Source organism: Drosophila miranda, chromosome XL (assembly GCF_003369915.1).
Source record: "Drosophila miranda strain MSH22 chromosome XL, D.miranda_PacBio2.1, whole genome shotgun sequence".
Taxonomy (NCBI): Eukaryota; Metazoa; Arthropoda; class Insecta; order Diptera; family Drosophilidae; genus Drosophila; species Drosophila miranda.
Window position 1 is genome coordinate 9,990,026 of NC_046673.1, and position 27,239 is coordinate 10,017,264.

General features: G+C 44.8%; 4 protein-coding genes across 8 annotated transcripts in view; 2 read left to right on the forward strand and 2 right to left on the reverse strand.

The window, feature by feature from the left end:
- The window catches only part of LOC108155864 (flotillin-2), a 107,091-nt gene that overhangs the window by 61,677 nt on the left and 18,175 nt on the right, over positions 1-27,239 (reverse strand). The gene's annotated exons all lie outside the window — the stretch shown is intronic.
- On the forward strand, positions 5,687-14,828 carry LOC108155787 (glucose dehydrogenase [FAD, quinone]). Its single transcript, XM_017286850.2, has 2 exons — positions 5,687-5,862; positions 11,800-14,828. Exon 2 carries the CDS (start codon positions 12,124-12,126, stop codon positions 14,200-14,202), a length of 2,079 nt encoding a protein of 692 aa, XP_017142339.1. The 5' UTR covers positions 5,687-5,862; positions 11,800-12,123; the 3' UTR covers positions 14,203-14,828.
- Positions 19,532-20,543, reverse strand: LOC108155905. The gene is made up of 2 exons (XM_017287053.2): positions 20,426-20,543; positions 19,532-20,366 (listed from the first exon to the last, which is right to left on the reverse strand). The coding sequence occupies exons 1-2, from the start codon at positions 20,446-20,448 to the stop codon at positions 19,724-19,726; spliced, it is 666 nt and encodes a 221-aa protein (XP_017142542.1). The 5' UTR covers positions 20,449-20,543; the 3' UTR covers positions 19,532-19,723.
- Positions 24,115-26,395, forward strand: LOC108155815 (glucose dehydrogenase [FAD, quinone]). Its single transcript, XM_017286903.2, has one exon. It carries the CDS (start codon positions 24,240-24,242, stop codon positions 26,142-26,144), a length of 1,905 nt encoding a protein of 634 aa, XP_017142392.1. The 5' UTR covers positions 24,115-24,239; the 3' UTR covers positions 26,145-26,395.

Consider the following 27,239-nt stretch of genomic DNA (forward strand, 5'->3'; position numbering starts at 1 on the left):
GGTTGATCTTTGTCTTGATATGGCTGTTTGCGATTAGTATTCCCATGAGATATCACTATATTATAATCGTGCCGTGTCCAAGTGCCATCTCTATTGGGGTATTTTGTGGGCAGCGCCTGTGGTATAGGCACCACTTTCCCCCACAGTCAGAGACTAGTCGGTGCTGCAACCAAAAGCATGGCTGTTGGGCTTTTGTTAAGCTCTAGCTTGTGGTATTTCTAATATGATTCATTGGGCTGTGCCGTCGCCAGCTGAAGGAAGACCATGTCCCTACCACGGAGTACCAAAGAAAGCACAAATCTGCCAAACCTCTCCACAGATAGACCCCTTTTGGGAGCCGCTTTGATGGGGCACGTTCGTGTCGGTGGTTTCCATTTAAACTGTTGATTGCCATAAGCACTGGGCGTTGCTTGGCCGACGCCCGCCCCAGCGGATGATCGAGCATAATCCGCCCGAAATAAATCGGCGAGCATTTCCGTATGGGCGTGGCTTCCGGGTTGCCAGCTTGATGGCCCGATAGTTTCGCTTTTCTGCGGCTCTGCGGCTTTCAAGTGTGCCAAGGTTACGGCTGCTATTGACCACACATTTGGCCAGCGTTGACACGTTTTATTTCGCAGGTGTTGTCTTTCCCGTTTGCTTTGGCTCTTTGGGCAATGCCTAGCCAGACAATTATCAACCGTCTGCTAATGGAACATGGCACAAGGGATGGGACGACGATGGCCGGTGGCCGTTGGCCGATTGCAATTGCAAATTTCACATGGTCTGGCCAAAAGCAACACCACACACGTATTGGCAATAAAATTCAGAAAATAATAACAGACAAAAAGCAAACAAAATGCCGTACCATAAACCACCCAAAGCGCTTTGATTTGTTTCTTATATAAGGCCCTTCAGACGGTAGTCCACAGAAGGGAGCAGAGGGCCGGGAGAGATGCCCAGAGAAATATCAAACAAAGCTTAACCAAATATTTGATTTGGTTTTAACGAAACGCCAAGTCATAGCCGTCGATGGCTGGAGGGATAAGGACGCGGGGGGGCGGTGCGGCGCATACAAATGGAAAGTGTTATGCCAAAGACAACGAAAATCGGGTACCCGAAATGATCTCAAACGATAATGATAATGATCATCAGTGGTGCCCGCAGATGTGCGATGATGACACACTGCCAAGGGATGGGATGGGGGGGGGGGGGGGGGGGGGGGGGGGATATGGGGTACTCCCATACGTATCTGTGTCTGTGGTCATGGAAACGATGAAACCAATTTGGGTCATTAAACCGCCAAGAGTTCAGTTCGATGAGACCATCTCTATTCAAGTCGCTCTGGGGCTTTTGGGACAGCCCGTCGAGACGAGGGTGGTATAATGGATGGGTGTGTGGGGACGGCTAATCCATTAAAAAACTAATGAATGATATACTAAAATAATATCAATTCAAGTGGTTTACGATAGGAAGTCGCATAAAAAAGGCCAAATATGCAGATTAAATGGAGAATTATGTGGTTTGAGCCCTGCCCCATGATTGATCGAGTGCTTGGGCTGAGACTCCACTCCACTCAGCGATTTATGAGTTGTTTTGAGGAATTTTCACTCGCATTCGCTTGATTACCTTTGCCTTCCCTCCCCACCTCCCCCCGCCCCCTTCTGCGGGCTCCATTGAAGTGCAAACAGAGCGACGTGATGTCGAACACATACGAAAAGTCTCAGAAAAACACCAAATCCAAGCAGAGGGTGGGCACCACGTATCGCACAGGGATTGAATAATCTCTCTGTGTAATTTCGGACAATTATGCCGCCGTGCCTCAGCCTCAGCCTCAGTCGAGGCTGCTGCAATTGCAGCCCGCACTGCATCGCACCACACCACAAACACTCCAAAAACCGAAGCCGAACCCCAAACCCCAAACCCCAAATCGTTCAAGGCATATAATTTCAATTGCAAACTGGACCGTGGGGCAGCACGAGAGCGAGGGGCCCGACTACCAGCATTGTCAAAAAAAAGCTTCAAGCCTGCTGCTTATGTCATAGATGGCAAGGTGTCAGGTGCCGCGCCTCACGTAGGCCATAGAAAAACAGCAACGGTAGAGGCAGCGGCAAAGGCAAAGGCAGCGGCAAAAGGTGGCGGCGACGGTGGTGCCGGTGGCGGCTAACGAGCTGGAATGAACTGCCAGTTGGCTGCCCTTTTAATTCGACCTATTATGGCAGTACTTGTGCCGCTGCACTGCTTCCTTACTGCCTACTCGAGCACTGTCTATCAGCCACCCTGCCCCCCAATGGCCATCCCCCTGATGCAGCGCCCGTTGCACTTGCTTCCCCGATATACGAAAAGCCAAGCGAAAGTTTAGATACTCTATGAGACGAGGGCTGTATGCCTGGAACAGATCATCGTCCCTACTCATAGGGATTATGAGACCACACACCCGATATAAATCGCGACATTGGACATGTCCATTCGCTTAGGGAAAATTTGTACAGCGAGTTGGCTCTACGGGTACAGGGGCCTATCTGTCAGGATCGGGAGAGCTTAGAGGGGATTTCGGCAGTACCCAATTTGCCTGTTTTAAACATATTTTCCTAATTTTTATTCAGATCGAATCACATGGTGGGGTCCATGGAGGCCCCACAGCTCCTGTTTTCTTGAGTAAAATGTAAGAAACATCGTAAATTCGATGATTATTCGTACAAAACCCCGATATTTTTATAAGATTTCAAAATAAATTTCAAATAAATTTGGTCCAAAAATATAAATTTTATATTAAAAAAAAAAAAGAAAAAAAAAGGTTTTTCCTTATACAATATTTTAGCATAAATACAAAAATATTTCATCTAGATATATTTCATACTTAAATTAAATATATTTTTATATTTAAAGCTAAATATTTTTGTTTATATTTTAAATTAAATATATTTAAATTTAAATTTTTAAAAATGTTTTTCCTTATACAATATTTTAGCTTTAATATAAATATATTTCATTTATATATAATTCATACTTAAATGAAATATATTTCTTATTTAAAGTTAAATATTTTTGTTTATATTTTAAATTAAATATATTTCCATATATTAAATTAAAAGGATATTCAAGAGTGTTATGTGTGAGTCACAGTGATTTCTATTTAATTTCTTTATGTTTATATTTAAAGACCGAATTTTTAATTTAAATATGAGTGTGGCCTCTAAGTGTAGGTGCTTTTAGAGATTAATAGAGATGATTCCAACAATATTAAACGTGACTCTATGTCGCTTTGGAATTGCATTTGTCTTGAGGGCGTTTTGGGTCCGGGACTGGCCCGGAAGGCATCCACATTCCCTTTTTGGCCCACTATCGAGCCTTGCAGATCGCTCTCTTTCCTGTTTGATCAGCACTAATTGCACTTTAACACCCAACAAGTACCATATCAGAGACCAAACGAAACGAAACGAAGCGAATTGAGAAAGAAACAGCGATGGCTATGCCGATTGCGAGGGAGATAGAGAGATGGAGGTGGATAGAGGTAGAGCCGCTATGAAATACATATTTCAACAGCTTACCTAAATCATGCGGCTGTTGTGCTGTTTTTGTTTTGGTTTTTTTTTTCCTTTTTTGGCCCATGATTACATAAATTATACCCGTTGACAAAACCCAGCCAGTTGCCTGCGGTAAAATCCAAGCGAGAGAGGGAGAGGGAGTGGGAGCGGGAGAGCAAAAAAAGATACTTTTCTCAGGCATGTTTATGGGTTAATAACTCCATTTGGCCATTTTCTGGTTGTCTTTCGACTGTTTCCAGGGAGCTTGGCATTCGTGGAATGCGGCCTGCCACAGCCAGCAGAACTTCCAGTCTTGGACGGACAGCGGACGGACCCCATTACCCCTACTAGTGTTAGATGTTCTTGTTCTTGGAATAATTTCCATGTAACCTTTGTTTTTGCCAGTACCTACGAGTATTTCTTTAATGATTTATCCTTGTATCTTGGGAACATACTTTTTTGGATGGGTTTTTTTTTACTGGGTAAATTATGTTTCAAGATTGCAGACGTCCGCTTGGATCCTATCTTTTTCTTGAAGATTTTCACATTGAAAAAAAAATTTTAAATATTTATATCATTAAAGGGCTCTTTCATCATTTCTGTATGAAATATATGTATTTATAAGATCAAAGATATTGAAAAAAATGATCAAAGAACACTCCAATGATGTAAATATTTAAAGATGTTTTCCAATGGGGCTTCATTTTGCAAGTCCTTTGCCTGAGACTTTCTCTATTAAACGATTCTTTGTAGTCTATTGATTGTTATCCATTGAATGTAGGTATATTGTTATTGATTTAGCTCTGTCTAAAGTTTATTCATTCTGTCTAGGTTTGCTACAAATTAAAATACTTATATTTTCCTGATTAAATATACTAAATAGTGGTTCTGATATTTGATTTGTATTCATTTGGAAAAGAGTGTGTTTCCCTCGATCAGATCTGATCCTTAGTATGAAGTTTCCTATGATTTATATGAACATTTCTTCGCTCTCTCCTGCTCTGTTCTCCTCCCCCTCTTCCCTCACGATCTAGTTTGACCTTCTGGGAGACACATCTTCATGCAAAGCTTCGCTGGAGCTCAGCTCCAGTTTCGATTCCGTTATCAGCGCATCGAACATGTTCGACTGCAGACACGCTCGCTCGCTCGCTCGCCCGATGTGCCAATAATATGCAACACCTGGCTGGCTCTCGCTCGTCGTGTTTTGTTTTGTTTTTTGTTGTACCCCTTAATCATAGATCATATAGAAGTAGGGACTACTGGGCTCGGGCAAAAGCATGCAACAGCCAGAAGGATCTCTACCCCCCGAAAGGATCGGGATCAAAGGCAGAGTCCCTTATATTTTGGAGACTATGAAAGATGGGATCATTACGGATGGATCTGAATCCAACCTCCCTTTCATTATTTTTCTACATTTTATTCCAATTAGAAAAGAAACCCAAAATTAACATATTTTTGGCATACTTTTTGTATGTTTTCAATCGCTTTGAATCATGACCAGATGGTAGCCACTGGCATCCTTAACAGGTTGATCCAGTGGATCCATACGATACATATTTCTGTGGATTGCATACGACCTTCGTACCGCATTCTTGACGGACTTCTGTCTTCTGTCTGCCTTGCGGTCCGAAAAGGCTCCCTTCCGCAGTTTTAAATAATTTATACACTTCGGAAATCTATATAATTTCTGAATAAACTCCATTACAGCCTTACACCTAACAGCTTTCGCAGCCTATAAGTCTTGAAAACTTTCAAAAAAATACAGTATTTTGTTAAGAAAAACTCTTAATATTTTCAAACTCCTCCTCAGAACTTTCCTTCCTCAAGGAGGTGTTATCTACAGACTTATCCAAGGATCAAAAGTAATGACAAAATAAAATGATATTCGAACGATTGGAGGCTATTAAAGTTCGAATTTTTAGACACAGACAGCATACAGTCCAGATACATCTGCCACAGAATACAGGGTGTCGCCAGGGTCTAGCCGCCGCTGGTCGTATCTCTGGCTTGTGGCTGGTTGCCGTTTGCTGCGCTCGCTCCTCTTGTGGGCTGTCTTGTTGTTGGTTTTGTTGCCGCTTGCTGGTCTTGCGGTTTGCTGGCTTTCGTGTTGTTGCTTCATCGACGACTTCGTTTTGGCCGAATTTGGCGGCGACAAGCGAAACGCTCAATTCAGTCGAGTACGTGCAACGCAGCCGCGCAGACGCAGCCAGCGGTTGAATATTTTTTTCGTTTTTTTTTTCCTAATCCTCCTTCTCCTGCATTGCTGCATCCTTTTGCCAGGCAAGGATCCTGTTACGCCGCTTGTGAGCCGAAAGTGTCCGAAAACCAAGTGCCAAACGCCGTGGCCCGATAATTGCAAGTAAGCAGAGCCAACCAAAGACCAACAACAAAAGTGACGAGTGACCAAAACAAAAGGGTCAAGTGTTCCATAAGGAAATAAAAACGAAGGGTCAAGTGTTCCAGCAGAGAAACGAAGGGCTGTCCAGGGCGTAAGAGATGGGGAGAGGCCTGTCTGTCGACGGATCAAGTACTGTTTGTTGTTGATGCAACCATTGTTGTTGTTGAAAAAGATTCACTCCAGCGCAGTGCTCAGGTTTTTGGCTGGAGACCACAATCTGCACAATCTCGTAAGAGTCATTCAGCCTGCCCACAACAGCAACAACAACTGTGAGATACATTCAACAACAACAACTACAACAACTACAACAACAACGAACTGTGAGATGCATTCAAGAAAAGTGGATGCATACTCGTACATTCAGATATGTAGAGACCCTAAAACAAATCACAAACAGAGGCTCGACAAGGGGTTACCCGGCAGCGAGCTCTTAGCTCAGAGTCTGGAGGTAGTGCCTATAGCTGGAGTATGGACAACAGGAGCTTGAGCTACCCCCCAGAGGACCCACCGACCGACCGGCTATGACAATGCCTCAACCATGCTCGTAAAACGCAAGCAGACAAAGAAATGGTGCGATGGCCATGGCAAGAGAGGGAACCAAAAGTAGGCTACATGTTGCAGCAGCAGCAGCAACAACAATACTCCCCAACGTTAGCCGTGCATTGTCATTGTTTCCAGGGGGGAGGGAGGTGTGACCCCTCTTTTCAAGACAATAAAAAGATTTGTCGTCGTTGCTGCTGAACATCAGCCACAACCGCAGCCGCAGCAGCCGCAGCAGCCGCAGCAGCCGCAACAGCAACATCCACCCAGGCAGCGGCAACAATTGTTGTTCATGTTCATGTACAACAATGCTCGTAAAAATTAGCATTTACATTAGGGGAAAGACAGGGGAAAGAAAGAGGTGTTGTGGGAGAGTTTGAAGCCGCGCCCCAGTGGCATAACAGTCGAAGAGGGGGCATTAACGTGGTCGCAGCCGCAAATAAGTATCATCTTTTAGCCGAAGATTTGGCCATTAATTTCGACCAAAATGGCAGTAAAATTATACTCAATCATTGATTGATCGCTTAAGCGAAATTGAGCAATTTCAATAAAGTCCATGGCGATGTATCGATACACCATGGCCATCGATGTCTGTCGATATATGGCTATAAATAATCGCTGGAATTATGTATCAAAATCATGATTGAGCCAATAAATACTGCACATTGGTAGGATTTCAACTTCAAAAGAGAGTCTGTCATCGATAAGAGTCTGCGAACGATCATTAGCCTCAAGAAATTTTTGAAAGAAATCGAATTTGTCGATAGTTTTGTCCACCGGCCTGAATTTCCTTTTTCTCTCTCTAAGTATTTGAGTTTCATTCGATTTGTTGTATTAATCGGCAGTGCATGGCATTATTAACACTGGACACGCAGTGGCAGTGGCAGGCAACGGGCCTCAAATGGTGGCTGCCACTATTTCCCGGGGTGTTGTTGCAGTTAAATGAAATTTTCCGCTAACTAATTAAACATTTTACTCTGCCGCCGAATTAATTGCAACATTTTTGAATACAGTTAGTCAGGCAAGGCGGCTGCTGCTGCTGTTGGGCCAAATCGAGTCATTGACACAATGACATCTCCCCAAGTCGTATCTGAAGAACAGCAGCCGGGGGCAAATTGCTTTGGCACCGCACCACCAAGGTGACTGACACCGGCTGACACTGACACTACATCATCATGAACACCCTTCACTATCCCCCTCTATCCCCCCCCGCCAACGCTGTCTGTCCATGTCCCCGCTTGTCATGCGTTTGTTTACACCAAATTAACGCACAAAATCGCAAAGAAAATCACTTTAATTGTCTCAATCATCATTGGCAAAGTGGCTTGTTCGTAAAATGCGTGGGTGCTAGCCGGGAGTTCGTCGGGCGAGTGAGTGGCTTGGTCATGGCCTTCACTGCTGGACAGGAAGCTAAGCTCTAATTGGCTAAAATGCTACTCGGGCCCAAAGAAAACATCAGCCAGCTAGTCGTGAGTCGACGCTTTACATATACTTTCCGAACCATCGAATCCAGTTTCCAATGATTAGTTTTTGAATCTTCAAGTGCGTCTTCGAGCTGCTGATCGAAATCGGAATACCTTTTGGAAGTGTAGAGGCACAAAACTATTTTTCCCCCCACTATAATGACGCATGTCAATACTGCTACGAGTAGCGGGGAGGGGATTGGGGTAACCATGAGGGAAGAGGCAACTCCGGACCGGGCCGAGCCGGGCCGGGCCGGGCCAACAGGTTTACCTGGTCCCGGAGCCGTGGCATCACAGCAGCCCTCTTGTCTTGGCCAAACTCGTTTACCGTCGCTGCTGACCCAATTTCGTGGCGCGCTTTTTCGACATTTTTACAACAATTTGTTTCAGCTGTGGTTGTTGTCGCTTTTTTTTGCACAAAAAACAAACCCCCAAGAAATGAAAAACAGCCAGTAATGAGAAATTGTAAAAGAAATGGTAACCCAAAACGGTTCCACTCTCTGTATCTGTATCTGTATCTGTATCTGTATCTGCTTGTGCTTCTGCATCTTGCATCTGTGTCTGCGGTTGGATCAGAGTCGAGGCCGAAGTCGGAGTCAGAGTCGGAGTCTGCCAGGAAAGGTTTGAGAGCCACCTGTAGTGGAAGCGGTTGCCCCAGTCTCGGGTGGCGGCCTTTCACTTGGACAGCGCCACAGTGGAGCGGGTTTCGCTGGCTAATTGAAGTGATAAGAAATCGACATTGAAACCGATTATGTCAGACACGCAAAGGGTTGCGAAACTCCAGCAGAAAGACACGATTGAAAGCCCAAAGGGCTTCTCAGAGCGAAAACAGAAAAGCTTTAAACTGGCGAGACTCTTGAATAAACCATTTAAAAATCTGCCATCATGGAAAGAAAACAGTCTTCCGAAAGGAAAATACTCCCTTTTATTAGTGGATTAAAAAAAATAGTTTCCGGAAAGTACTACAGACTACAGAGAAATGACAAGGAATCGAAATATATATCGCGACATATTTTTCACACATTTCAGCACATCAGAGCCAAACGATTCTTCGAAAAAAACTACAGGAATTACAGAAAATTTTATCAAAGAGTTATTCAAAGTATGGAGAAAGAATATGCAATGCAGGGCAAATTATTGAATATTCCACTCATCCGAAAGTGCTGATTCGCGCTATGGAAGAGCGAAAAACAACTTTATTAGCTTCCCCACTAACTATTGAATATTCCGCACATCCGAAAGTGCTGATTGGGGTTATAGAAGAGCGAAGAACAACTTTATTCCTCTCTAACTATTGAATATTCCGCTCATCTCAAAGTGCAGATTGGGGTTATAGAAGAGCGAAGAACAACTTTATTAGCTTCCCCTCTAATTATTGAATATTCCGCTCATCCAAAAGTGCTGATTGGGGCTATGGAAGAGCAAAGAACTGCTTTATAAACTTCCCCACTAAGATGATTGCATTTCTTAACACTAATTCCTTGGTCTGATACTAGTTCCAATTTCTTTAGTTCTCATTTTCAGTAATTTTTAAACATATAGCTATCACAGCCCCATGAGTAATCTCTGTTTTCAAAAGGAAGTAAATTAGAACCTTTTAAGGCAACCTTTTCGTTCCAGTCTCTTTCGGGTGGTTGAAATCTGGGTCTTAAGCTCCCGCCCCGATATTCATGAATATTTGTTGGATTAGTATTTTCCTTTTACTGCAGAGTGGGTCTCATGAATCACCTTTGTGACTCTCCTTCCGACTCAATCACCACTTAACCGCATCTTCCACTTGTTTTGCTTTAGTCTGCCTTCTTCAGCTCTTTATGTGCCTACATTCTGCACTCGTTTATCTTTTCTCATATCCCCTGTCCGTCTTTCCTATTTCCTGGTCTGTTTCTTTCTCAGGCACCTTCATTCCCCCTCCGCTTTCTCGACACTCGCCTTCCCTTGTTCGCCATTCCAAGCTCTCTTCAGGCATTCCATTCCACTCATTCCTGGATAATGCAAACGACGTTGATTCTTTGTACATAATTTCCCATAAGCGAGTGGAAACGTGATCGTGATTGTTTAACGATAAGTCCCGAAGAGATAGATGAATATTAAGAGAACTTTTGTGGGACTTACCATTTCCCAGTGGAAATGTGAGTGTGCACTATTGGAGGGAGGGAGGTGCATATGATATCCCACACTCATTACAGAGTACAGTACAGACGAGTACATGGCACATTTCTCACCCACTCGCGAAAGCGTTTTCCCCCGTAACATGCCGCATTCCAGCATTCCCAACCCAACAAGATCTCGCCCGGCGCCATATACACATACGTACCCCTCCGATTTGTAAACTGGATAGACAAGCGTTAAGTGCCGTTAGATATTTCAACACCCGCTCGATAACAACGGCGGCAACGTCGGGTAACCACGGCGGGGCATGGCGGGCAGCCATGTGTCAACAGCTCCCTCTGCCCGAAAGCAAAACAAAGCCCAAAAATAGCAAATGCCTGAGCCGGCTGATCGGAGAGACCCACTCAAATGTATATCTATCCATCCACAAGATACAAGATACAATATACTCGCAATACAAATACTTACCGAAAGCCAGAAAGAGCCGAAACCAACAACCAAATTTCGTATTTATTTTACCCAATCGAGCACGCCAATTACGAATACCCCCCGAAATCCAGCAACGATTTGGTTTTGGTTTCTGTTACATCACTTTTTTGTTGTTGTTGTTGTTGGATCGTACAACAACAGCAACAATAATAGCAACAAAATATTGTAATATTGTAATATGAAAACGGCCGACGAATTTGAAAGACAAACAAATGGCAGATATCTGGGCATTGTGGATGCATCCCCACATACGTGACTTACATTCAAATGTAAGCCATAAAAGAAAACCCTCTCCACATAAGCCGGAATATCGTCAAGGTCGTCCAGTCCAAGACACACACACGTACGCACAATCATTACAGAGGCAGGGCAAAGGAGGACGGTGGCACATCGCTTTGGTTTATTGGGACTAGTGCAACACTCTGCTGTCTGCTGATGCAACTGTCTGCCGCAACTGCACTCGGCCATGCAATTTACATCATATTTAAGCAATCGAAACTAATGGTTGTGCGCGGTGTAGCCAGAACCAGGCCAGAAGCTCCTTTAGACCGTAGCAATCGCAGCTCACACCTTGGTTTGGGAAAGTGCAGCATGTTAAGCCTCTCATTCGACATTTTTTCACTTAAAAAATTGCCTAATAACGCTTATATTAAAAGCCAAAATCGAACAGAAAATGGGTAATTTTGTAGGATAAAAATAATGAGAAAAACATACGACAGATTAAAACAAATTTATTGAAGGAAACGTGTGCTTAAGTCCAGAAAAAATATCATACAACATTAACGCTTGTTTAGCGGAAAAAGGTGTCGATTATATAAGACTAGTATTATATGGAATTATAAATATTATTATATATAAAAATCCATTAATGTTTGTCCCCCTCTGTTTATGATTTGTGGTGCCCCACCCCGTCCTTAATATTCCCTGGTCTTAGAGCTTCCACTGCGAGACTCGACCCCATAGAAGAGTGTGTTCCAGTCTCTCAATCTCAGGCATTGCCGAGATGCCGAGAGGTCATTCAGTAGGGATTGCTTTAATGGTTTGGAGAGATACATATATATGGTACAGATTCCCTCTATACCAGAGCCTCTTGCTCTGCCCACTCCCTAGAGATGTTTCCCGGAATTAACGGACAGCAAAGAGAAGATTTATCCGAGTCTGATCTTAGATATGGAAGTAAGCCGTACAAGAAGATAGCACAGATAGAACAGATAGTCTTACGTCTAAATTCAAGACATATTCCAATCAAATAAAATCAAACCCAACTCAAATGTTTCTCTATCTATGTATTTTTCAGCTGGCCAACGAGGAGCACTATTGGAAAAAGAAAGGATCCCAAGGGACAAAACTGGAGAGAAGAAAAGCCTCGAGGCAGCACAAGGCACAAGCAGCAGAGCAAAGGACGCAGCTTGGCGGATCATAGAGAAAAGCAAGGCAGAACAGAGCCGCGCCATGCACAAAAGAAAGAAACGCTAGAAACGCAGAGCGAAGCGAGAGACAGAGACAGAGAATACATGTATAGGGGAATCTCTATAGAGAAAGAGAAGAACATAATCCCGTGAACCTTAAGCCAATCCCGAACACGTAACCATAACCAATCCCAATCCGAAACCCGATCATTATGGTACTCAATCTACTCTTCATAACGACTGTGATCAAGTCGACCTTCGGCGTGGTGACGACGGGCCTCTGGCTAATACCGCTGATGCTGGCCGCCATCACCTACTATCGCTACGATGCAGTCGACCCCGAGTCGCGGCCACTGGACCAGCTCAACCTCTATCCGGAGTACGACTTCATAGTGGTGGGCAGTGGCTCGGCGGGGGCTGTGGTGGCCAATCGGCTGAGCGAGGTGCGCAAGTGGAAGGTTCTGCTGATCGAGGCCGGGCCGGATGAGAACGAGATCTCGGACGTGCCCTCGCTGGCCGCATATCTGCAGCTGAGCAAACTGGACTGGGCCTACAAGACGGAGCCCTCGAACAAGGCCTGTCTGGGCATGCAGAACAACCGCTGCAACTGGCCCAGAGGCCGGGTGCTCGGCGGCAGCTCCGTCCTCAACTATATGCTGTATGTGCGGGGCAATCGCAACGACTACGACCACTGGGCCTCGCTGGGGAACACCGGCTGGGACTACGACCAGGTGCTGCGCTACTTCAAGAAGTCCGAGGACAACCGCAATCCCTATCTGGCCAACAACGCCTACCATGGCAGGGGCGGCCTGCTGACGGTCCAGGAGTCGCCCTGGCACTCGCCCCTGGTGGCGGCCTTCGTGGAGGCTGGCACGCAGTTGGGCTACCAGAATCGCGACATCAATGGGGCCCAACAGTCGGGCTTCATGATCGCCCAGGGCACCATCCGACGGGGCTCCCGCTGCTCCACCGCCAAGGCCTTTCTGCGACCGATCCGGCAGCGCAAGAACTTCCATCTGTCGATGAACTCCCATGTCACGAGGGTGATCATCGAGCCGGGCACCATGCGGGCCCAGGCCGTCGAGTTCGTCAAGCACGGAAAGGTCTATCGCATTGCGGCCCGTCGGGAGGTTATCCTCTCGGCGGGGGCCATCAACACCCCGCAGCTGATGATGCTGTCGGGACTGGGACCGCGGAAGCAGCTCGAGAAGCACGGCATCCGGGTCCTGCAGGACCTGCCCGTGGGCGAGAACATGCAGGACCATGTGGGCATGGGCGGACTCACGTTTCTGGTGGACAAGCCGGTGGCCATCATTCAGGATCGCTTCAATCCCACGGCCGTCACCTTTCAGTATGTGCTGCGCGAACGCGGACCAATGACGACCCTCGGCGGAGTCGAGGGCCTGGCCTTTGTCCACACGCCGTACTCCAATCGCACCGTCGACTGGCCGGACATACAGTTCCACATGGCGCCGGCGTCGATCAACTCGGACAACGGGGCGCGGGTGAAGAAGGTGCTGGGCCTGAAGGAGTCCGTCTACAAGGAGGTCTACCATCCCATTGCCAACAAGGACAGCTGGACGATTATGCCGCTGCTGCTGCGCCCCCGATCGAGGGGCTCGGTGAGGCTGAGGACGGCCAACCCCTTTCACTACCCCCTGATCGATGCCAACTACTTTGACGACCCCCTCGACGCCAAGACCCTCGTCGAGGGCGCCAAGATCGCCCTGCGCGTGGCCGAGGCGCAGGTCTTCAAGCAGTTCGGATCGCGGCTGTGGCGCAAACCACTGCCCAACTGCAAGCAGCACAAGTTCCTCTCTGACGCCTATCTGGAGTGCCATGTGAGGACCATTTCGATGACCATCTACCATCCGTGCGGGACGGCCAAAATGGGCCCCGCCTGGGATCCCGAGGCCGTCGTGGATCCCCGCCTCCGAGTCTACGGTGTGCGCGGCCTGCGGGTGATCGATGCCAGCATCATGCCCACCATCAGCAGCGGCAACACGAATGCACCTGTCATCATGATTGCCGAGAAGGGTGCCGATCTCATCAAGGAGGATTGGCTCACCAATCCCGAGTACAAGGTGAAGCGACAGGCCTCCACCTCCTCCACCGCTGGGCGCACAAAGAGTCGACCTGCAGGAGGCGACACGGATGCGGCAGCCAGCAGCATACAAGGTATCAACATCAGCAGCAGCAGCAACATCAGCAGCAACATCATTGAAGGCAGCAACATCGTCGACAGCAGCAGCATCTACGACAGCAGCAACATCACCTATTCAGAGAGTTAGGTCGATCAGAGTCAGAGTCAGCGCCAGATCAGTGCTCAGGGGTCCATTAGCTTTAAACAATCTTGAGAGAGAGAGAGAGAGAGTTCTCCCTGTTTCTCGCCAAACGAGCATCCATGTTGCCATTCATTAGGGTTTTTTTTCTGGGATTGCTGCGGATCACAGCAACAGTCTCCAAAGAAATCTAGAAGAATTGTTTTAGCCACACAATAATCCCAATAATGGGATCAATTGCAAGTTCTACAAAATCTAAAGCTCCAAGAAACACCACCAAATCGAATCTCATTTCCAGCTGCTCTCCACGGATTCTTCTACAAATTTTGTGGTACAACTATTTCCGCACTCCACTCCCGACCCTTTTCCATTGCAAGAAGACAGCAGAAAGAAGCATGATGAAATCGAGTCATAGATTATAGCCTCCATTAATGTGTATTCCTAGCTTTAGTTAATTATTGTTTTACATATTTTTTTGTTTGTTTTTGTTCCTTGTAATAATATTATTTAGATTTCCATTATTATTTGTGTAATTTGTCGTTAAGTTATGTTTTGATTAAGTTAATATTCTACGACTATTTATATTTATACAAAACATTCCCACACACGCATGCGCATTATTTAAACGACACACACTCTATTTAATAAATTACATTTGCATAAACATAAACATAAACATTATGGCAACGAATTAATTAGCAAATGAATGGATGAGAATGGAAAGCTCACTCCACGGTGCGAGAGGGAGGGAGGCACGGCATTTCGCAGACAGCCCAAAAGCAGGCAACGAAAATGAGGTGGCCAACAAATTGGTAGGGAATTAGTGGTGGCAAAAAGACCACCATCGGAAGCTTAGTCGATATACTATCGGCTACATGTGCAAGCTGTACAAAGAACTCTGAATTTAGATCAATTTATTTTAAAAAAAATAATAATTTTGAGCGCATTATTTGAAGAATTTTAGTTCCCCTTCGTCTTCTTTCCTTTGAAAGGTATTCCAAAATATAGCATCATTTATTGGTTCATTTATTGGTTTTGCGGCTCTTGCCGAATTGAGCAAAATATATCCGGGATTCAGCTTCAGCCATTCAGCTTTAAGGCCATCCTGGATGGCGAGGAGGAGAAACAAACTGACCAGAAAGTGTTCAAGCCACCGCATGAATAAATATTCAGCCGTGCTTTGTTTTTCTAATTTATTTAATTTGTTTTCCGGTTGAGAGTCTGTTATTGTTTTTATCTTAGAAGACCCTATATTGCCATTTGCGGACTAAAATCAAATCAAATAAAATCGAATCACATTTTTGAAACAGATCCCTCGCCAAGTGGAACTCATTCAAACTCTTCGTCATACCAGAACAGACCAAAAAGCAAGCCATGGCAGACTCGGAGCAGTTCCAGAACAGGACCTATACATCACCCATTGCATCTTTGTAGGCCACAGAAGCCTACGTCAGAGACCTCGAGAGGAATCTTCAAGAAGAAGCAGCAGCAATGGGGTTTCATGCAAAATTTAAGCGGAAAAAAAAGTGTAAGCAAAATCTAAAATTATATCGATGGGCAGATATAGTCAAAATATATGGTATATAAAACCCTTAGCATATATTTCTATATCTTTCATAGATCAATAGTATCTCAATCGCCTTTCTCCTTTAATATCTGGCTCTTCAGAGCCGCAAGCCCATGAATACCATGAATGGAAGAGGGCTGCCAGAAGGTGGCAACATTTGGGAACTTGAGGGATTGCTACTACCGATTCCATTCCATTCAACGACTCTCTGTTTACGGATTCCTTTAATCAGTATCAAGCATATCCAGTGGTAGCATTGATGCAGAAATGAGGAACAAAACAAAGGTTACGTTTATATTTTTTGTGCCGCCGACAAGATATTCCGTTCCCGTTGATCGTCTTCCTGGATCTTCCTCACGAGTTCTTTATCAGGGAAAAAGAAAACACTACTGATGTATCAAAAATCCCACACACGATGTGAGTCACGCTCCCATCTCCAGCAATACAGAGGCAAAAACAAATGATAGCCTAACCTTTGGGCGCGCCTTCACGTCACGTCACGCCATATACAAAAATACAGGAAAAAATGGCTTTAATTTATGGGCGCTGAGAATACGGCGAAACAATCATTTTCACAGTTCGATGGGGAACCAACTTTGAACTTGTCACAACGGAACGCCCCAAACGGAGCAAACCGAAGGAAAAACCGAAAGAAAAATAAACTGAAACTGAAACAGACATCGAAAGACTTAACAACAGCCCAATCAATGCGTTATAAATCATCTTTTTTGACAGGCCCCGACCAACGGACCGACCACAACCTTGGTCAACAGTTTTCATGCTAACACGCGAACACATCGGAAGCCGGAACTGGCCAATCGACTCTCCGCGGTCTAATCAACGCAAATTATATTGAATGTCTTTTTTCCGAACAGTTTCCGATATCGAAGCCATGCTAAACGATCAGTCCCTGTCCCTGTCCAACTTTGGACGTACTTCGATAATGTTCTAATTGGGGCCCCGAAAAACGTACAGACTAAAAAGATTTTGTTTTAACTCAAGACACAAAATTTATGGCTAATTAATGTAAAGGTCCGAGACGCTGAGCTCCGAATTTATAAAAAAAAAATCAACACGAGCCCACAATTCACACATTTTAATGGACTGGACGGATCAGATGGAGCGGTTCAGGCAAGTTCAAGGCCTGGCCGCCGGAGAGGCTGCACCGAGATACGCCGTAGCCTCGGGCATGACCGTTTCTCAATGCGTTCCAGATAATGCTTTCTCTTCAACTACACATTCTATGGTCCGTTGGGCATGCATTCAGCTGATCTGATCTATTTATTCCAGGGAATTGATCCTTTACATTCGATTCCGATGCAGCCACAGTATCTGCCATTCGAGTCACTTTACCACTCGGGGTTTCGACCTGTTTTTAATTGATATTCGTCTGCACATAGCGTACGAGAGTACCCAGACCTGACACGCCCCCATCCGTGCATCCCAGAGAAGGAGATGGCGCGTCTCGAGGTCTACGTGACCAGACGCCGCTCCAGACACCAGACACCAGACACCTGAGCATTGCACTGCAGAGCTCGTGAAATGCTCAGAGAGCACTTCAGAGATCTGAAGCTTTGCCCTAGACCAGCCACCGATAAGCGATTTCGTGGCCAAAAGCGCAATAAAAATACAATCCATATGCGAAAAATCCAACAAATATTTGCTGAAAAGGAAACTATGTCAATGGCCAACGGAAGTGTGTGCGGTGCCAAGCTACTTCCGTGTTGATGTGTTACCGTTCCAGTTAGAGGTCAATAAACTTGTTGTGTGCCCCGTTAGACATCGCTGCCATCGTTGCCATGTCCCGGGTCCGCCAAGCAGTTGACCCAGACCCAATGAACTTGATCTTTGTCTTGGACTTGCTTTGGTATTCGAATATTTGCATACAACTCGCACAGACGCCAGACGTGCCACTCACCTGTAAGGGAGATACGTGAAAAAGAAGAGGGAAATACGGTTATTAATGGGCTGGGCTTGGTTTCCATATTCCATATATCATGAAATTCTTAAGAGATTAACGATGATATGTACATATTCATAAGGGAAACTTTCTTAAGTCTATCGGAAGTAGCCCCAAGACCAATCCGATCTCTTCAGCTGTAACCGGTCGACGGTTACAGAGACCCGACCCTGGACCGTGATTAGTGCTAGTGTGCGTGTTCGTGTTAGGGCCTCGCCTGACCCATTTACCCACTGAACCTGAACAGCACGTTACGTATTGAAGTGGTTACATCAGACCTCACTTCAAGCTTTGAGGCACCCCACAAGCACACACACAACCTTGACGATCTTGGTTTTTTTTTTTGGTAGGAAATTGGGACCAATGACCATAACATTTTATGATACACTTACAGAACGGGAGTTTGGTGGCTAAGCTGCTTTTTGGTTCTGATTGAATCATTCATTTACATAATAGTCAAACTATGTGGAAATAGACGACTAATATATTCAAAGAATTTCCACAAATATTGATTATCCGGAAACTGAATATGATTTCCGGCAAAAAGAAATGAAAGCAGCTCCATTTATTCTGCAAATAGAAGACCATCAACCAGGTCAAAGTGAAACACGAATTGTTATTTGATTTTTTTTTTATTATCGGATCGAAATCGGATCACTATATCATACAGACATATGTCAAGTTTTAATTAACACATTTTTCGATGATTCACTTATTTCATCAGCTTTGGTTCTCTTTTATTTTACTAGTTCTTTGGTGATTGGTGGGGATGTTGCTACCAACTCTTACTGCCTCTCTCTTTCCTTCTTTCGGGGCCTAGGACCACGTTCAAGAGCCTCTCATCTTCTCGCGCCTATGATTCACTCCGTCACTCTCTAAGGCAATAGAATCGGCAAATGACAGGAGTAACGGACAGCCAAAAAAGGAAGACAAGCCACCGCCAGCAGATGCACTGAGAACAATCATGTCGTATCTGAGAAGTACACATGTATCGTGCTGCAAGGGCATCAAGAACTAGCCTTCCTTTGGTGTTTTATATAATTGTATCACAAAGAACGATGTATTATACGAGTCTGCATGAATCATTCAAATTGAAATGATTATTTTCTTAAGCTCCAGAAGAATGCAGAAGCCAATTAAGTGCCAGAGATAAAAGTTCACACAAAATGAGCTCCAAAAGAGATACAAAAATATGATTTTAGGGATTTATATTGTCATGGAATTCAATGCAATTATTTCCCCCAAATATTCGACTATTATCCAATAGATTGGAATGTTTTGTGGTAGGAAGTCAGGCCAAATGAATCAATTATTGAGAGACTTCGGCTTACCCCGCAGCAAAGTGGATTGCCATAGCTCGTCGGTCCAAAACAAATCGATTTCGGTCTCTGTGCGGATGATTGACATGACAAAGCAGAACAGAAACAGAAACAGACACAGAAACAGAAAAGTTGAATAACATTTTGATATGACCACAATGCGCATAATTGGAATACGCATATACTTAGACAAAGATACAGACAAAGCCACATACGATAGTTTAAGCAGATAACATTACGGTTTTGTTTGCTCAACATTAAAGCACATTAAAGTGTGCAATTATTTGATTTTAAGTCCAACACTGGGCATCGGCAGCGACAAAGCCAGGAAGTTCCGTACTGATCGCACAAAAAGATCAAAGTGGTCTCGTGTTGATTGATGATGGATAGACGATGATCGCGGGGGATCACGGCCATAGATATCAAGACTACTCGAACAGAAGTAAACGCCACAAGAGTCTTCAACGAACAAGAGCAAAAGTGATCATTTCAGGAGATATTCTCAATCAGAACAATGATTAAAGTCTATTTTGATTTCAATTGAAACTAGTTTGAATGCTGTTTGGATTGTTATGCATTGGCGTGTAGGTGTTCAATTGAAATCAATTTGAATGCGAAAAGTATGTTGTGTGGATTGTTATGGAGCGATGTTGTGGTTGCTCTTCTTCATTGGCGTGTAGGTGTTCAATTTAAACCAATTTGAATGCGAAAAGTATGTTGTGTGGATTGATATGGAGCGATGTTAGAGTTGCCCTCACGCATGGGCGAGGAGGAGGCGATTGGTTTGGGGCTGCCGTCCAGTTCGAGGCTAGGGGGCAGATCCAGATCCAGGTCGGATCCGAGTGAGTCCCAGCAGTGCTTGTACCAGCCCGAGACCGACTCCTGGGGGGGAGCCAGCCCAAAGCCGGCGGCAATGCGCTTCATCCAGTCGTAGAGGCTGCAGAAAAAGGACTTGCAGATGCTCTCACGGCGAGTGGGGACCATCGGAAATACACGATCTACCGGAACGACCGGTGAAGCCGCATACACCGCATCGTTGTTGTTGCCTTGAGTCCAGCAGTTCCAGCCTTCCGGGAGATCCAGACAAATGTTGCCGTCGGCCGAGCTCTGGCGTTGCGGGACAGGGCTCTCGATGGCCTGCTTCGTCTCGACGGCATTCACCACCTTCGATTGTAGCCCCACGACATCCTTCTCCTGCTGAGCCAGCCCCGAGGTGCTGGGCTCATCGTCAGGACTCACCGAGCCCATATCGCTGGGCTGGGGGCCGACACTGGCAGCCTTAAGGATTTCGCGTAACTGCTGCTTTGTATTCGGTACCGACATCGAGCTGTGGGTTAAACAGGGGACTAGGACTCACATTCACACACACGCGAATAATTTACTCACTAAAATTCAATGCTTTTTTTCATGAGTAATTTTGATTTTACGGAGCTCCGTTTTGCTCAGCTTTGATTTAATCGACAGCTCCGGTAAATATGAACTGTAAACTGTAAACGGTAAACTGAACTAGCATGGCCTGCTATCCCATCTCTAAAGGATTCCTAGATATCATATGCTACCTGTCAAAGTCAGGAAAGTGTATACAGTGGGCTTTTCGTTGGCCTTGGGTATCCCCCCCGGACAGATTCATTTTCAGTCTGCGGCCATGGCAAATATTATTCCAAAAACACGCCCGATAATGTTTGCTTTGGTATTTGGCGAGACAAAAACCCAGCCCAAATGTAACTAGACTGGAACAACGGGTTTGTTTTGGGAAGAGCAGGTCTCTAGAATGGGTCCCCGCATCCGATCAGGGGCTTCAGGGGTATATGCAAATTTGTGGCCTCGTCACGGTGATCGAAACAAATAGCAATCAATCGAACCGTTTTATGCTGAGGTGGTATTCGATTGTTGGCATGCCAGTCATTCTGAAGACCATTAAACGATCATTAAACGAGGCTGCCACCTGAGTCAACACCAACTTAATTGTTCACTCCATTTCTATGTTCTTTGGCTTTTCCAGCACAATTTCCCATAAGCAAACGGACACAGAGTCACGCATGAAGATGTCAAATGAATGAAAAATCTTTCATCTTTCATCCTTTTTTTAATAGAATTCTATGAAAATCTCGATCTCGGTCTGAATGCCAGGGGCACAGATGGGCCACACACCACAACAAAAAAAAAAACATGTCTCGCACACAAAGTCGAGGCCCAAAACAAGAGGCACTCGGGCCGTGGTTTTGCCAAAAATAAAATTTGCAACACGACTAACAGAAGAAGAAAAAAGCTGCTTTGGGAAAAACTCGGTCAAAGACAACGAGTTGTTGGATAAATTCTTGACTTGAAGCGTACAGAAACAGCCACAATACCTATCGATGCGATGGTGCTATGCTGTATGCCTTAAAAGCCACACTTTAATTGCCGTTAGAGCCGTTGCAGCGGCCAGAAGCCAGTAGCTTGACGAACTTGAGGCCCGAAACTGCAGACAAATTGCGAAATTTGAAGCCAACTGTTGGACCGGCAACAAGAGCCCTGACTCCGAAGTTTGCGGCCAACAAAAGGCACTTGAATGTCAACGGTTCTGGTTCTGGTTCTGGTTCTGGCCCGGCCTTGAGGCTCTCAGAGGTTCTGGCCTGGGCTGAACCTCATTGGTATGCTGAATGATCTGCTGGTGTCGAACTCCCTGGAGAGGAAGAGCAACAACTCCCAAGTCCAAGCCCACACCAGACCCACAGCCACAGCCCCTGTCCTTCGACCAGCCATATATCTCATTTGGGGCGGAGAACACATCAAAAAATCATTAAGCACCATCTTAATTTATCGTAATTTTTTGTGCTGTTTTCTTTTACGAGTCGTAGTAGTCGTAATAGTAGTAGTAGTATGTCATATGGTTGCGGTCGGCTGGTCGCCTAGACGCCAGGTTTTCGTGCCTAAAATCTCGGTGTGTTTTCAAGCCAAGTAAAGCCCGGGCTCTCCGATTCTCTGGGGCTGTGGGTCGGATTCTAAGCCCTGTGTTGTTTGCATGCAAGCGGAAATAATTATAAAATTATTCGCTAGACAATGCGGCAGGCAAAACAGTATTATGGGCAGTCAAGCAGCCACCTCCGACTCCCATTCACCCAATCGCGAATGTAATTGCAATCGTGAGAGGCAGTTCCTATCACTGTGATGATGTGGTGAGGAATCGTTTCGAATCAAATAAATCAAGTGTTTTCAACTGGTAATTTATCATATCGAACATCGCCAACGGACATCAATTTGTCGACCCTCCCTTCAGAGATGCACTTGGGATGCTCTTTGGTTTAATCAATATTTCACAAAGAATATATTTTCTAGAGTATCAGAGTATCAGTTTAATCGTATCAGGTAGATTTGTGGGATTCCTTTCGATGTTGATATTTCTTTTATTTGATCCACTCGAAATGTTCGCAGTTCCTTGGGAATGTGTAAATTATTCCAGAAATTTACAATCCTTGAGATGAACATTACGCTTTCCATATTTTTTTAAACCTAGGAAAAAAGTCACATGTATTAGATTATTTACAATTAGATTTAAAAATGTATGCCAAGTATGATTCGAGAGTGGAAATCGCAAAAAAATTATTTTCACCTACATTTTGACGTTAATTTACAAATATTTGATTTAATTTCGCATTTAAAATAAACATATTTAATATTTAAAACAAATATATTTCATATTAAACATACAATAAATAGATAAAAAAAAATGAATTAATTAATATTTAAAAGAAATATATTTATTTTAAATATTATTTAATTTTTACATTATTTCATTTTATATTATTTTAATATTTAAAATAAATATATTTTATACTAAAACAAATATTTGTAATACTTAAAAAAAATATACTTCATATTTAAAAAAATATATTTAATAATTAAAATAAATATATTTTGTATTTAAAATGCATTTATTTTATATTTAAAATAAACCTATTTACTACTTAAAATAAATAAAATGTATACTTAGAAGTATATCTTTATGTTAAATGATTAAAATAAATTTATTTCATATTTTAAACAAATATATTTCATATTCAAACAAAATTTATTTCTCACAAATTTAATATTTTAAATTTATTTTCAAGTATTTTATGTTAAGATTAATGTGCGCCGCATTTAAAATAATATTGTTATGTTTATTTAATTTATTTATTACATTTTTTATTTATCTGTTATATTTATTTATTATTTATTATTATTTTTTTTTATTATTTATTGTTTATTTATTTATTTATTATTTTTATGTATGTTATTTTATTTATTTAAATCAAAATGAGTTCTATCTAATATTTCATTTAAATATGTTCACTGTCTTTAATTTGTATTCCAATAAAAAAGTTTTCAATTCCTTTCAAACGAAATGTGACAATTATTCCAGATTTGCATATCAGACATTCCTTAAGATGAACAGCACGTTTTCTATATTTACAAAAGATGTCCCATTAGATCTGTTGCTCTTGTTCCTGAATATATATCTCGTATATCGGTTCCATTTAATGGAAGATGCAAAATGCATAAATCAGCAGTACTTAATAATGTTCCGTCTTTCGTTTTGAGCAAACGATTTGTATGCATATTCCGTAGCGCCCTGAATTTGATTTTTCAAGGGAAACCAAACAAAAAAACCAACCGAACCCTTTGATATAGATATCACCAACTATCGAATGCGATAGTCTCAGATGAGATCCCCTGATCCCTGTCTTAGCACTGCGTAACCGTACACCTCTGATCAGATAATTTCTATCGCTTCCACGATTACAGCCCTTATTTCGAGCGTGAAATTAAATGGAGAAAGACCTGTTCTTAGAGGGGGATTTGTGCAATTTAAATAGACTTTGGGCTCATTAATCGTGTGGAATCGAATGGAATGCTTACGATCTTTGATTGTTCGATAATTTCAGCCTTTCAATGACGGTTCGATCCCCTGGCGCCTCCCCCAATGATGCCATACTACACGTTCCTATAGTTAGGGGCAGGGCGGGGCAGAGCAGGGAAGGACAGGGCAGGGCAGGGCAGGGCAGGGCAGGGCAGAGAAATAATTGTTGCTCATCGGACAGACAGTTCGATCCAAGAGCTGCTATTGTCAACGATTCCCAACAATCTGTGCGGCGGTAGGGCTGATAGTAGTCTCCCGGCGGTGCACTGCGCCAGTCGATTGCTGGACTTGAGTGTGTCCGTCCGACTGTCTCCCACCATGACTGCTAGGACATCGCAAAGGTCCTTGTCCTGGCCCTGGCTCTGGCTCGGCCAGGCAGCCTTTCTGGGGCTCCTTTCTGTGAGCGTGTCAGCGACCGAACAGAGCTACTACAGCAACAGCATGCTCGATATGATGGAGTTCGTGCGACGGGGACAGGCGCAGCTGGATCTGGAGGCCCTCGACAACGACCAGAAGCTGCTCACCAAGTACGACTTCATTGTGGTGGGCGCCGGCACTGCGGGCTGTGCCCTGGCCGCCCGCCTCTCGGAGAACCCCAAGTGGAAGGTGCTGCTGCTGGAGGCCGGCGGACCCGAGAGCTACGCCATGGACATGCCCATTGTGGCGCACTATCTTCAGCTGGGCGAAATGAACTGGAAGTACCGCACGGAGCCGTCCGCCAGCTACTGCCTCGCGATGAACAACAACCGCTGCAACTGGCCGCGCGGCAAGGTGATGGGCGGCAGCTCCGTGCTCAACTACATGATGTACACCCGGGGCAGCAGACGCGACTACGATCGCTGGGCGGAGCTGGGCAATCCCGGCTGGAGCTACAGGGATGTCCTGCCGTACTTCCGCAAGTACGAGGCCTCGAACATTCCGGACGCAGACCCAGGACCCACTAGACCCGGCCGCCAGGGACCCGTCAAGATCAGCTACACGGAGCCGCGCACTCGCATCGCCGATGCCTTTGTTCGGGCCTCCCAGGAGGCGGGAATGCCGCGGGGCGACTACAACGGAGAGACCCAGCTGCGGGTGTCCTATCTGCAGGCCAATGTCTACAACGAGACCCGCTGGAGCTCCAACCGGGCCTACCTCTATCCCCTGAAGGGGAAGCGCACCAACCTCCACGTGAAGAAGAACGCCCTCGTGACCAAGGTGCTCATCGATCCCCAGACGAAGACGGCCTACGGCATCATGGTGCAGACGGAGGGACGCGTGCAGAAGGTGCTCGCCCGCCGGGAGGTGGTCGTGTCGGCGGGGGCCATCAACACGCCGCAGCTGCTGATGCTGTCCGGATTGGGGCCGGCCAAGCACCTCCGGGAGGTGGGCATCAAGCCGATAGCCGACCTGGCGGTGGGCTTCAACCTGCAGGATCATATAGCGCCGGCAGTGAGCATGCTGTGCAACGCCACCTCGCTGCAGATCCGAGAGATGTTCAGTGTGAAGGCACTGGGGGACTACTTTCGCGGACGAGGCCCGCTGCGGACGCCCGGCGGTGTGGAGGCCATTTCCTTTTATGCACTGGACGACCCGAAGAACCCCCAGGGCTGGGCGGACGTGGAGCTCTTTGTGGTGGGCGGGGGCCTGCAGACAAACGTGGCCCTGCGGCTGGCCCTCGGCCTCAGGCCGGAGATCTATGAGGACATGTTCGGCGATCTGGAGCGCAGCAACGCCAACGGATTCCTCATCTTCCCCATGGTCCTGCGCGCCAAGAGCCGCGGGCGCATAAAGCTGCGCAGCCGCAGACCCCAGGAGCATCCCCTGATCTACGCCAACTACTTCTCGCATCCGTACGACCTCAACATCACGGTCCGTGGCATCGAGCAGGCTGTTCGGCTGCTGGAGGAGCCTGCCTTCCGGGCCATCGGCGCCCGGCTGCTGGAGAAGCGTCTGCCGGGCTGCAGCCATCTCCGCTGGCGGAGCAGCGACTACTGGGCCTGCCACGCCCGCCACTTCACCTTCACCATCTACCACTACTCGGGCACCGCCAAGATGGGTCCCAGCAGCGATCCGGCGGCCGTCGTCGATGCCCGCCTCCGGGTCCATGGCATCCGCAATCTGCGCGTTGCCGATGCCAGCATCATGCCCCACCTCATATCGGGCCATCCCAATGGCCCCGTCTATCTGATAGCCGAAAAAGCCGCCGATATGATCAAGCAGGATCACAACTATGTTCTCTAGTTGTAGATCCTAGAAAGGTGGAAGCATTTTCGGGGAGCAGAATTTGTCTTATAGGTGGAATAATTACAAATAGCTTAAGGGTAGGGGATCGAGGGATCTTCGACAGATCTGGGACAGACAGGGAGACACTGATCTCAGGGGCTCTTGAATTAATCATTCGACGAATGAATGTACGAGGGGGTAGTGAATGGAATAAATAGAACATCAGCGAGCATCAATGTGTCGCGTCATGCACAGGACATGTACAAATGTTTGCTTGTTTTTCTTTCTTTTTGTCACGGGCATTCCCTGGAGCAAGGACTAGACTTTAGACCAGGAAATTCGGAAGAAAGTGTTTTGTTATAAGACTTAAACGTTAAGAAAGCTCTGTAATGAAGGAAGAGACTGGCTCGTTTTTCTTTTTCTGTTACTTAAATTGAAAAAGTCCATTAATTTTTTTAATAATATAAAAAAATATTTCTAAATATTCAATATAAAGGAAAAATCTATCCTACAGTACGCGTCGTCGATGAGATTCTGAAGTCATCAATGATGACTTTAACATTGGGAGTTCCTAGGGCTTCATCAATGACATTGTGAAATGACAGACTTTTATGATTAATCAATGACTTTAAAATAGTAATCAATGAATAAGCGACATCTTTATGAAAAGTAATCAATAAATAATCGCTAAGCTAAAAAATAATCGAAGCCTTTCAAATAGTAATCAACGAATTATCGATGATAGTAATCAATAAATTATCGATAAATTGAAAAATAAATCGATGACTTCCTAAAAAGTAATCAATGAATCATCAATAAATTTAAAATAGTAATCAATGAATAATCGATTATTATATAAAAAGTAATCAATAGGTAATCGAAGACTTAAAAAAAATCAATCAATGATTAATCGATGACTTTAAAATAGTAATCAATGAATAATCGCTGACTTAAAAAATAATCGAAGCCTTTGATATATTATCAACGAATTATCGATGATAGTAATCAATAAATGATCGATAAATAGGAAATCGATGACTTTCTAAAAAGTAATCAATGATTAATCGATGACTATATGTATAAAAAGTAATCAATAAATTATCGAAGACTTTA